Source organism: Mastigoproctus giganteus, chromosome 5, assembly GCF_048544385.1.
Source record: "Mastigoproctus giganteus isolate SK-2022 chromosome 5, ASM4854438v1, whole genome shotgun sequence".
Taxonomy (NCBI): Eukaryota; Metazoa; Arthropoda; class Arachnida; order Uropygi; family Thelyphonidae; genus Mastigoproctus; species Mastigoproctus giganteus.
In genome coordinates, this window is record NC_143579.1 from 55,406,150 (window position 1) to 55,419,195 (window position 13,046).

A 13,046-nucleotide genomic window follows, 5' to 3' on the forward strand; every position below is an offset into this window, starting at 1 on the left:
CACACACACACACACACAATGATTTAATCAATTCTACTAGTATAATGTAATAATTCAAATTTTCCCTCTCTGCCCCACAGTTAAACTTACCATAACCTATAGTACATTAACACGTTTGCTGTCACTTATATTTATGTGAGGGTCCTTTCTGTGGATGTCTGGAGTGCTAGAACAAGTAGGCACTGCTTTTTGGTAAATGGAAGAGATTTCATTTGTGAGGGGAACATTAGCATCTGTTATTTGTAGCATTCTAACATAAACAGATGCATCTGAACAAGATTCAGAATCTGCAATCACTTGAATAGCTTTCTATTTCAATATTAGATGACATATTATAAACAGCTGATTTAATATTATCAGATTTAACATACTGTCCATCCCTATTCCTTTTCAATCCTGATGGTCCCAGGCTGTGAATCCATTATAACAACTCTTTAGGGAGAGAGAGAGATGTGAACATAAAATTTTATAGGAAAACACTTTTTACACAATTTTATGAGTACACACACACACTAAGGGTTATCTTTTGTTTTTCACAAACTAAATAATTAAATTTAAGCAAGCATAATCCTCAAATTTTACATTTTATTCTTGTTGTCATTTGGTTTTTAGGAGCATTAGCAACTAAGGCCATATTGCTCTGGAGATAATGCGGTGGTCATTCCCTGACCTTTCCACATCCTCCGTATTTGGTGGTCATGGGCTTGAACCCTGGTCTAATCAAGAAGCATGTGCTACGCACTGCTGCTCCTGCCCACCTGGCTACAGAGGCGGCTTTTTATTCTTGTGGAAAATACTAAACTAGAAAAAATTACTTCAATATAAGTAATTTTTGAAAAACATAAGAATATATGAAATGTGAACCAGTATACAGCCTTTATAGCACTCTCTGGACAGTGCAATTGATGCTAAGCTTAATGTCCAAGTTTGCAGATGATACAAAGGTTGGCAGGGTTGTCAAGGACACTACACTGCTGCAACAGGATCTGGAAAGGTTGAGCAGATGGGCTGAGAGGTGGCAAATGAAGTTTAACATTGACAAATGTAAAGTACTACACATGGGAAACAGCAACCCCAGAGCAACGTATCAACTCTGTGGTATTACACTGACAGTGGTAGAGAATGAAAGGGACTTGGGAGTGATTGTGCAGGCAGATATGAAGTTCTCTGAGCAGTGCAGACGGGCTGCAAGAGTAGCTCATGGAGTATTGTCAATGATATACAGGAATTTTTCTAGCAGGGATAAAGAGGTGATTATTCCATTGTACAAGGCAATGGTCAGGCCACACCTAGAGTACTGTATACAGGTCTGGAGGCCTCATTTCAAGAAGGATGTAGAGCTGCTGGAACGAGTACAGAGAAGGGCAACAAGATTAGTGAATGGAACAAAGGGGTGCTCTTACGAAGAAAGGCTTAAGTTTTGCAAATTACAGTGTCTGGAGACTAGGCACCAGCGAGGTGATCTGATAGAGGTGTATAAAGCTTTGAATGGTTTAAGCATGCTCAATGCTGATGGGATTCTTCCTCTAGCTCAGAAAAATCACCTGAGAGGGCATAAATTCAAATTGAGGAAAGACAGATGTAGGATAGACGTGCGGAAATTTGCCTTTAGCCAGCGGGTGGTTGGTTGGTGGAACAGACTGCCATCCCTTGTGGTGGAGGTTGATAGCCTAAATAAGTTTAAGGCTCAGCTGGACAGGTATTTTGAACGAACAGAGGGGTGAAGTGGAAGTGGGTTTTTTTTTTTTTTTTTGGCTGATGCTGCCATAAGCTTGCTTTCTTGCATCAAATGCCTCTACTAATGCTAATGCTAAGCAAAATTCCACTGTAATGCAAATAGCCCATAGTTCAATCTGTGTGTCATGCTATTAAACAATTGTTAGTTTCTTGTGCCTTTCCTTTCATGGTGCTTATTTATTGACTGGAATTGAATGGACACAAAGTTGTGTCAAGGCACAATAATTACTGTTTTTATGCAAGTTTGTGTTCTGGCAGTGAACATGTTAAGTAAATTTCCAATGGACTTTTCCTTACAATTAGTTATCTAATCTGCATGCACATTTAAACTGACTTAATGTAATCCAAATTGAACTTAGCATAAAGTTAGTCAACCATTTTTTGTTAAGGATTAGTTGCAAATCTTAAGTTTTTATCCATTCCATTTCAACTGCAATAGCAAGCCCAATGTTAAACTTGTTTTTTATATTTATATTACATAACTACAATTGATATAACTGATTTGTCCAGAATTCCTTACCTAAGTTTACTTAATTGATTTCCAATAGCTTACTTAACTATAATTAATTGAATTACCTTGACAACAAGGTTGTGCGTGGGTTTTTTTCCCCCTCTTCTATTCACTAGGCAACCCTTACCCAGGCAAGCTTGAAGGTACATCCTAACAGAATCCATGCACAGTAGATGCCTGAATCCAGGTGTCAGGAACAGATGTTCGGAGGTTGCTTTCCAGGTAATTGCAGCTTCCCAGTGGCCAATCACACAATACTAACAACATAACCCACAGAAAACACCACACACTTAGATTGGCTTTATAGAGTCCTGTAACTTCACTAAGACACTGTGCAGAGTTGAGAGTGATTGCCAGCACTGCCTAGACAACAACACCACAGTCTGTTTATGGATAGTAAGGGAAACCTCAAATGCTGCTTACATGAGATAATGTTCCTCAGTCTGTTAAGTTTTTATTTCCCAAATATACTGTTGCCAGAAGACTGGGTCAGTTGTTGATATGTTGGGTGTGTGAGAGGGAGGGAGATGAAGAAATGAAAATAAGCTCTGAAATGTAGTTGTAATGCTGTATTCTTGTGAAAGGCAGAATAAAGTAGTTTCAGCTCTTCTGTAGTTTTTGTGTTAAGTCCACAATGATTAGACACTGAACACATTGTGTTAAGTCCATAATGGAAACACTTATGACCCTTGTAATGTATCTAGGTGTGCCAGTACTGATTTTCTTTTCCTCACATGTACACTTTCTAATTAATTTTTTTATTTTTATTTTGGGAGATTTGAATAAAATCTCCCTTATTTATTATCTTTGACTGACAGTGAGAAAAATGTCAATGGAAAAAATTGCACTCTTCTTGTGTTCAACAACTGTACACCAGAGACTTTTCAACAGACTCTTCTGTGACACAAAGTGAGAGAATGTAATGACCAGACAGTCTGCCATACCATAAAGTGTTAAGAGAATGTGCTTTAATGAGTGGATGCAAGAGGTGTGCACTAATTTTTAATTCATGTTTTTCAGAATATACACATTATTATTGACTACAATTAACTTGGTCCTGCATTTTTTATTTTTGTATTATAATTAAAGATTTCTAGAATTTTCAGTGGCAAAATCAAAGGAAGCCCTTTTGTTTAAAAGTATTAAGAGTTTTAGCTGTGTGGATCAATTAGGGGAAGAGCAGGATAATCCCTCAAGGTCATATGGGTTCTCGGACCTTGCACAGTCAGTTCTGGGTTTAAATAGGTTATCTGAATTTAATGATTTTTTCTTTCTCTAGAAATTAGAAGAATCTGAATTAGGAAGATATTCTTTATATTTAAAGTTTGACCCCCTTGTGAAACCAGCTAGTCCAGGTAAGTTTAATTTAATTATGAATACACCCATTTTCTTTTTTAATATCAGAAGCGGTGACATTTTAACTTATTTGACCCGAATGACCTGAATTTTACATGTTGAGCAAGCCACAGTTACAGCAGTGATAAACAGCAAAATCATCATTTTGCAGTGTCTGTCAGTTTGAATTACATTTAAACCTACATCAGTCTGAGATATCTCTCTCTCTCTTGCACACACACACACACACACACACACACACACACACACTCTTACAGCCACTACAACTCTGTTCTTTCAAGGAGTGTTTATACGAATTGGAGCAGTATGGCATTGAGGGAAAGTTGCTGCTATGGATAAAGGGATGGTTGAGCAGGAGAAGACAGAGTGTTAATCAGTGCACACTGCTCGCCGTGGCCTAATTTTATTAGTGGAGTCCCCCAGGGTTCAGTGTTGGGAACATTGTTGTTTTCTATATCAGGCTTAATGTCCAAGTTTGCAGATGATACAAACAAAGGTTGGCAGGGTTGTTAATGACAGTAAAGAGGGTATGCGGCTGTAATAGGATCTAGAAAAGTTGGGCAGATGGCTGAGAGGCGGCAACTGAAGTTTGTCAATGCAGTACATTGACAAATGCAAATAACTGCATATGGGTAGCAGTAACCCCAGAGTAACTGTACGAACTGTACAGTACTACACTCAGGGTAGTGGAGAATGAAAAAGATATGGAGGTAATTCTGTCAATGATATACAGGAACTTTGCTAGCAGGGATAAGGAGGTCATTATCCCTTTGTATAAGGAATTGGTCAGGCCACACTTTGAGTACTGCATACTCATTTTAGGAAGGATGTAGAGCTGCTGGAACAAGTACAGAGAAGGGCAGCGAGATTGGTGAGAGGAACAAAGGGGGTTCGAGCCCATGACCACGGCGCCTCCGTAGCCAGGTGGGAAGGAGCAGCAGTGCGTAGCACACGCTTCTTGATTAGACCGGGGTTCGAGCCCGTCACCACCAAATACAGAGGATGTGGAAAGGTCAGGGAAATGACCACCGCATATCCCCGAGCAATATGGCCTTAGTTGCTAATGCTCCTAAAAACCAAATAACAACAACAGCCCATGACCACCAAATACAGAGGATGAGGAAAGGTCAGGAAATGACCACTACATATCCCCAGAGCAATATGGCCTTAATTGCTAATGCTCCTAAAAACCAAATAACAAACAGGAACAAAGGGGTACTTTTACCAAGAAAGTTTAAGTTTTGCAAATTTGCTATGTCTGGAGACTAGGCACCTGCAAGGTGATCTTATTGAGGTGTTTAAAGCTTTGAATAGCTTGAGCAAGCTGAATGCTGATGGGATTCTTCCTCTCGCTCAGATTATGCACTTGAGGGGGCATAAATTCAAATTGAGGAAAGACAGTTGCAGAATAAATGTGCAGAAATTTGCCTTTAGCCAGCGAGTGGTGGATTGCTGGAACAACCTTCCATCTGTTGTTGTGTGTTGTGGAAGTTGATAGCTTAAATAAATTCAAGGAAGAAATGGACAGATCTTTGGAATGAATGGAGAGGTGAATGGGAAGTTTTTTTTTTTTTTTTTTTTTTTGACTGATGCTAGTGGCATAAGATGCAAGAAAGCAAGCTTATAAGCTTGCTTTTTTGCATCATATGCCACTACTTAATGCTAAATTGAATTTCCACAAACTTGTCCTTGCATCCCCCATCCAAAAGATGGACTATCTTAGTTGGATAGCAACATGAAACCTCTTATATATAATATCTAAACACTTCTAGAAAATATATCCACCAGTCTTGTATATTTAGTAGAAATCTAGGCATCAGCAGTTTTGATATGGAGGTGGGGAGGACATCTTTATAATAGAATATTGGCTCTTTAACTGTGGTTCCCTTATAGCTATCACTACTGCTGAATTAAAAGTGACAGTGCTACCTAACATGAAGCTGATAACAATTTTCATCCCCCTCCTCCTCTATCACTGATGGCTTCCACATCCACAATATCCACACTCCAAGATTTCACAGATAGTATTTTTGGTAATTAAGCCGCTATTTTGAAGAATAAAGAGTAATGCAGTATCTGCTTTGCAAATCTTATTTGACAAATTTCTACTTTGTGATTTAATGGAGAATTCTAAATTAAAAATACAACAGAACTAAAAACAGTAGTTTGTAAATATGAAAAGAATGTAAATTTTTCATTTGAGTTGTCAGCAATGAAATAAAAAGTTTAAAAAATATTAAAAATGCCAGAAAGTGAGACCTCATGCTTTTTTTGAATACTATATTTTTCTGTTATATTGTCAGCTGGAATTGAAGGGGAGAGAGAGAGAGAGAGAGAGAGAGAGAGAGAGAGAGAGAGAGAGAGAGAGAGAGAGAGAGAGAGAGAGAGAGAGAGAGAGAGAGAGAGAGAGAGAGAGAGATGTGAACATAAAGGTAGATCACAGAACACTTATCCAAAAGATCAGTGTTTACAAACCTTATAAGCCTAAATTTCTTGAAGCCTTGTATGCTTAAAGTATTGTATTGAGTTGAGGATTACGAAAATAAGTTTTGTTTTTAATTACCTGAACATTTAGTTTGGGAATAGGTTACATTAAAACTCTGCTTATGAAAATAAAAACAGATTATACTTCTGAGTATATATCAAATTATTTTAATGCTTTGGATTTAAGGTGCATAGTTTCTGCACACCACCATTCTGATAATCATCGGATAAATAACTGATAGGAGGCATACGTGATCTCCTACCAGTTATTTATCTCTCTCTTTCCTTACTGTCATGTTAGTTGACAGTGGAGTAGCTGAAAGGCACGAGGTCTTATTTTCTTGCATTTTAGTATCATTTTAACTTTTTATTTCCTTGACAATTGGAGTAAATGTGGGCACATTGGAGAGAACATGATACCATTATCATTCTCAAATTCCTGCTTATAGAGATGTCATTATGAACAGAAATTTAATGCTCTTATGTATTGAGATGAGATCCTTTTGCAAGTACAATTATTGCAAGTATATTCACAGATAAAGGAACCACTAGGTGATAGTGATCACAGTGTACCGATGTGGGATTTACTTAAAGATGTAACTACTATTAAGGGTAAAGGTGACTACAGTGGTCTCAGACAGTTTTTAAATTCTATACAGTGGAATCAACTGATGATGTTACCAACGGTGAATTCTAAATGGGAAGCCTTCAGGGACTTAATCTTGGAAGTTACTAGGCTTTTCATACCAAATGAGAAATACTGTTCAAGGTTTGGGCCTAAATGGATGTCAGATGAATTAATGAGGCTCGTGGTAGAGAATAAAAATGCATGGGATGCATATAAATTACACTGGTTTGCAAAATTCAAGGACCAGTCAGGTTTTCACCTGTAGCTTCTCATAGGAGTGGCCCGGATATGGGAAAAGCATACCAAAGGAACCTTGTGAGGTACAGAAATGATGAAGGAAACAATATCGACACAACAATGGAAACAAAACGGTATAGAGGGACTTTATTCAAAAATGGCAACATAGCACTGGCTGCCAGGTATTGCTCAAAGCATCACTGCCAAAGATGGAACAAAGGGAAGAGGTGGTCCTCAGTAGGAGATATGGCCACCCCTAATGTCGATGCAGGCTTTGCACCACCTATCCATACTTAGAACAATGTTGTTGATAAGTTCTTGCAGTAACATCGTCCATTCCTCTGTCAGTGCCATCTTCAGCTGGTGAACATTTTCTGGTGGGTGTGAACGTGCTGCTAGGAATCTCCCCAGAGCGTCCCATATGTGTCCGATGGGATTTAGATTGGTGGAATGGGCAGGCCAATCCATACAAACAATGTCCTCACTTTACAAAAGCATATCAACAGCTGCAGTGCAACGGGGTGTGCCGTTATCATCCATAACGTGTTGGTGACTCTATTGTCAGGGAAATGGGGAACATTTTTTGTAAAAAAGGATAGGTGGAACAGGACCAGGGCATGTCTGCCAGGGGCAAAGATTGATGACGTTGTAGAGCAGATATCATCTTTTCACAAAAGGTGATATAGTTGTACACGTTGGCACTAATGATATTAAGAGTAGGAGACCAGCAGAATTACTTAACAAGTAAAGGTCACTGTTGAAAAAAAGCCATGAATTAGGGTTGAATTTGAAAGTGTCTGCAATTCTGCCCAGACACGATAGGAGGGAGTATATGATGAGAGCCTTGTTGATCAATTCGGCCCTGGAAAGACTGTGCAAGGCTCAAGGGGTAGAATTTTTTTCAGCCTTGTCTGTACTTGTTCACAGAAGGGACTGCATCTACAGGGATGGGATACACTTAAATAGAAAGGGTGCAAGAATATTTGCTGATGCTATCGAGGCAGTGTTAGGTGGGTTGGAAAATGGCTAGCTTGGGGAGATACAAGGACTAATAGATTAACAATAGCCACCGGCAGAGGTGAAAGTGATTCTTGCACTGCTTCTATTGGAATGAGCAGAAGCCTTGAAAACAAGATGCAGGATATTTCAGAGACTGCTGGGAGTCATTGCGGTACAAGTAAACACGTGGGTTGTGTTATACCCTAACACAACCAGCTAAGAAAAAGAACAGGTGCATGTATACTTGCGTGTACACCAATGCTAGGAGTTTGGTAAATAAATTTGAGGTGTATTGCTCAAAGCATCGAAGGCGGATATTGTTGGGATATCAAAGACATGGTGTCACACAGATATAAGGAATGAAGAACTGGAATTTGGGGAGTACATCTACAGAAAGGATAGACAGGATAGGAAGGGAGGAGGGGGTTATGCTATTAGTCAAGAAACACATAAAATCCAAGGAGGTGAAGCCAGTCAACATCGCTGGACAGTGCAGTGTCGAGTCAGTTTGGTGTAGTAGTAGTAGTGGCATGTGATGCAAGAAAGCAAGTGTATGAGCTTATGCAGCATCAGCCAAAAAAAAAAAAAAAAAGAAAAAAAAGAAACCACACCATTCCCTCCATATGCCTGTCCAGTTCCTCCTTAAATTTATTCACCCCATCAACTTCCACAACGACAGATGGAAGTTTGTTCCAGCAATTAACAACCCACTGGCTAAAGGCAAATTTCTGCACATCTGTCCTTTCTTAATTTGGATTTATGCCCCCTTAGGTTCATAATCTGAACAAGTGGAAGGATCCCATCAGAATTCAGTGTGCTGAACCCATTCAAGGCCTTATACACCTCAATCAGATCACCGCGCAGGTGCCTAGTCTTCAGCCACTGCAATTTGCAGAACTTAAGCCTCTTGGTAAGAGGATCCCTTCATTCCCCTCACCAATCTTGTTGCCCTTCCCTGTACACCCTCAATCAAATCTACATCCTGCCTAAAATGAGGTCTCCAGACGTGTACGCAGTACTCAAGGCTTGGCCCGACCATTGCCGTATACAGAGGGACAATCACCTCCTTTTCCCTTCTAGCAAAATTCCTATATACATTTGTATCATTGACAAAACCCCATGACCTGCCCTGGCAGCCTGTCTGCATTGCTCAGAAAACTTCATATCTGACTGCACAATACTCCCGGGTTTTTTCATTTTCTACCACCTTAAGTGTAGTACCACACAGTTGGTACGTTTCTCTGGGGTTACTTCTACCCATATGCAGTACTTTGCATTTGTCAATGTTAAACTTCAGTTGCCACTTCTTAGCCCATCTGCCCAAATTATATAGATCCTGTTGCAGTAGCACACTGCCATTACTGTCATTAACAACCCCGCCAACCTTTGTATCATCTGCAAACTTCGGCACTTAGCCTGATATACCTTCATCAATATCATTGATAAATATACAAAACAACAGTGGACCCTGTGGGACTCCACTAATAACATTAGTCCACGAAGAGCAGCACCCATTGACCATACCACCCTCTGTCTTCTCCCACTTAACCATCCTTTTATCTATTGTAGCAACTTACCCTTAATACCATTCTGCTCCAGTTTGTACAATAGTCGTCCATGCACAACAGTGTCAAAAGCTTTCCTGAAATCCAAATATGTGATATCAAAATTATTTTTTGCATCCAGTTCCTTTGTAACCACATCATAATTTTCTATCAAATTTGTTAGAGAAGACTTTCCCTTAACAAACCCATGCTGTGTCTGAATTATTGCTGCAGTCTTGTCTGGATGATCCTGCAATGCATCTTTAACCAGTGACTCCATTATTTTACCCGGAACAGAAGTTAAACTAACTGGTCTGTAATTACTCGTGTCACCCTTCGATCCCCCCTTTGTGAATTGGGGATACATTTGCACATCTCCAGTCCGTGGGAACCTCCCCTGAGTCCAAGGATGCTCTCATAATTATGGCTAAGGGTTTGCTTAGTTGCTTTGTCATGGGATTTTGTCAATGATATACAGGAATTTTGCTAGCAGGGAAAAGGAGGTGATTGTCCCTCGGCAATGGTCAGGCCACACCTTGAGTGCGGCCTGGTACAGGTCTGTAGGCCTCATTTTAGGAATGATGTAAATTTGCTTGAGCATGTACAGAGAAGGGCAACAAGATTGGTGAGGGGAATGTAGGGATTCTCTTACCAAGAAAGCATTAGCATTAGTAGAGAAAGAAAGCAAGCTTATGCAGCATCAGCCAAAAAAAAAAAACAAAAAAAAAACCCCACTTCCACTTCACCCCTCTGTTCGTTCAAAATACCTGTCCAGCTGAGCCTTAAACTTATTTAGGCTATCAACTTCCACGACAAGGGATGGAAGTCTGTTCCACCAACCAACCACCCGCTGGCTAAAGGCAAATTTCCGCACGTCTATCCTACATCTGTCTTTCCTCAATTTGAATTTATGCCCTCTCAGGTGATTATTCTGAGCGAGAGGAAGAATCCCATCAGCATTGAGCATGCTCAAACCATTCAAGGCTTTATACACCTCTATCAGATCACCTCGCTGGTGCCTAGTCTCCAGACACTGTAATTTGCAAAACTTAAGCCTTTCTTCGTAAGAGCACCCCTTTGTTCCATTCACTAATCTTGTTGCCCTTCTCTGTACTCGTTCCAGCAGCTCTACATCCTTCTTGAAATGAGGCCTCCAGACCTGTATACAGTACTCTAGGTGTGGCCTGACCATTGCCTTATACAAGGGAATAATCACCTCCTTATCCCTGCTAGAAAAATTCCTATATATCATTGACAATACACCATGAGCTACTCTTGCAGCCCGTCTGCACTGCTCAGAGAACTTCATATCTGCCTGCACAACCACCCCCAGGTCCCTTTCATTCTCTACCACTGTCAGTGTAGAACCACAGAGTTGATACGTTGCTCTCGGGTTGCTGTTTCCCATGTGTAGTACTTTACATTTGTCAGTGTTAAACTTCATTTGCCACCTCTCAGCCCATCTGCTCAACCTTTCCAGATCCTGTTGCAGCAGCATAGTGTCAGTAGTGTCCTTGACAACCCTGCCTACCTTTGTATCGTCTGCAAACTTCGACATTAAGCTTGATATACCATCATCAATATCATTTATAATGATTTAAGTCGTGCAAATTGCAGCTGCTGGAGGCTAGGTACCTGTGAGGTGATCTGATTGAGGTGTATAAGGCCTTGAATGGGTTGAGCATGTTGAATTCTGATGGGATTCTTCCACTTGTTCAGATTACGAACTTATGGGTGCATAAATTCAAATTGAGGAAAGACGGATGTAGAATAGTAGATGTGCGGAAGTTTGCCTTTAGCCTGCGGATGGTTAATTGCTGGAACAAACTTCCATCTGTCGTTGTGACAGTTGATAGGCTAAATAAATTTAAGGAGAAACTAGACAAACACTTAGATGGAGTGGTTGTGTGAATTTTTTTTTTTTTTTTGGCTGATGCTACATAAGCTCATACGCTTGCTTTTTTGAATCACATGCCACAATTATTATTATTATACAAAGGGATAATCACCTCCATGTCGCTGCTGGCAAAATTCCTAGATATCATTGACAAAACTGCATGATCAGCTCTGGCATCCCATGTCCACTCTCAGAGAACTTCATATCTGACTGCATAATTACCCCAGGTCTTTCTCATTCTCCACCTCCTTGAATGTAGTACCACACAATTGGTACGATTCTCTTGAGTTACTGCTACCCATATGCAGTACTTTGCATTTGTCGATGTTAAACTTCAGTTGTCACTTTTCAGCCTGTCTGCCAAACTTTTTTAGATCCTGTTGCAGTACCATACTGTCTTTACTGTCATTAATAACCCCAACCTTTCTATCATCTGCAAACTTGGACATTAAGCCAGATATACCTTCATCAATATCATTGATAAATACGCAAAAAAACAGCAACTCCATTAATGTCATCAGTCTACATAGAACAGTGTCCATTTATTACCACTCACTCCTGTCTCCCACTCAACCATCCTTTTATCCATTGCAGCAACTTGTCCTTAATGCCATACCACTCCAATTTTAAGCAGTCTTCCATGTGCAACAGTATCAAAAGATTTTCTGAAATGCAAATTTATGATATCAAAATTATTTTTTACATCCGGTTCCTTTGTGACCATCTCGTAGTATCCAATAATTTGATTACCTCTCAATATGAACAATCAATTGATTGTCCATTGATTACCACTCTGTCATCTCCCACTCAGCCATCCCTTTATCCCTTGTAGCAACTTACCCTTAATGACATACCTCTCCAATTTGTACAGCAGTCTTCCATGTGCAACAGTATCAAAAAGCTTTCCTGAAATCCAAGTATATGAAATCAAAATTATTTTTGGCATTCAGTTCCTTTGTGACCACATCATAGTATCCAATCAAATTGATCAGACAAGACTTCCCCTTAACAAACCCATGCTGTGTCTGAACTATTACTGCAGTCTTGCCTAGGTGATCCTGCATCACTTCTTTAACCAATGACTCCATTATTTTCTCCAGAACAGAAGTTAACTAATAGGTCAATAATTATTTGTGCTGCCCTTTGAACCCCTTTTGTGAATTGGGGATACATTTGCACATCTCCAGTCCATGGCGACCTCCTCTGAACTAAGGATGCTCTCATAATTATGGCTAAGGGTTTGCTTACTTCCCTCACTGCCTCCTTCAATATAACTGGATAGATTCCATCTATCCCAGGTGCCTTTTTTATGTTTAACTTCAATTTCTCCTCCAGTTTGCTGTCCATTATTACAAAATTCATTACCTCCCTGTTAGAGTTCAGTAAACTTCTATCCTCCATTCCTTACAGAATTTCTCATGTGTGAATGTAGATGCCAAAATACCCTTTCACTTTCTCAGCTATCTGAGCAGGATCATCAACAGTCAAACCATCAACATCAAATGGACCAATCTGATTCATCCCCTTCCTTCTAGTTTACATAAGTAAAGAAGTCTTTTTTTTTTTTTTCTTCTTTGCATCCTTTGCCAAGGGTTTCTTTTAAACGACCTTTGCTTGCCTAACCTCCTTTGTGACTTGATTATAGACTAGCTT

At 39.7% G+C, this 13,046-nt stretch overlaps 1 protein-coding gene across 3 annotated transcripts in view; it reads left to right on the plus strand.

The window, feature by feature from the left end:
* The window catches only part of LOC150085405 (uncharacterized), a 209,930-nt gene that overhangs the window by 120,058 nt on the left and 76,826 nt on the right, over positions 1–13,046 (plus strand). For all 3 annotated transcript variants that reach the window (XM_090374032.1, XM_090374033.1, XM_090374034.1), the window contains one exon: positions 3,528–3,603. In XM_090374032.1, the coding sequence (XP_090230158.1) occupies positions 3,528–3,603 (76 nt within the window). The remainder of the gene's footprint in view (positions 1–3,527; positions 3,604–13,046) is intronic.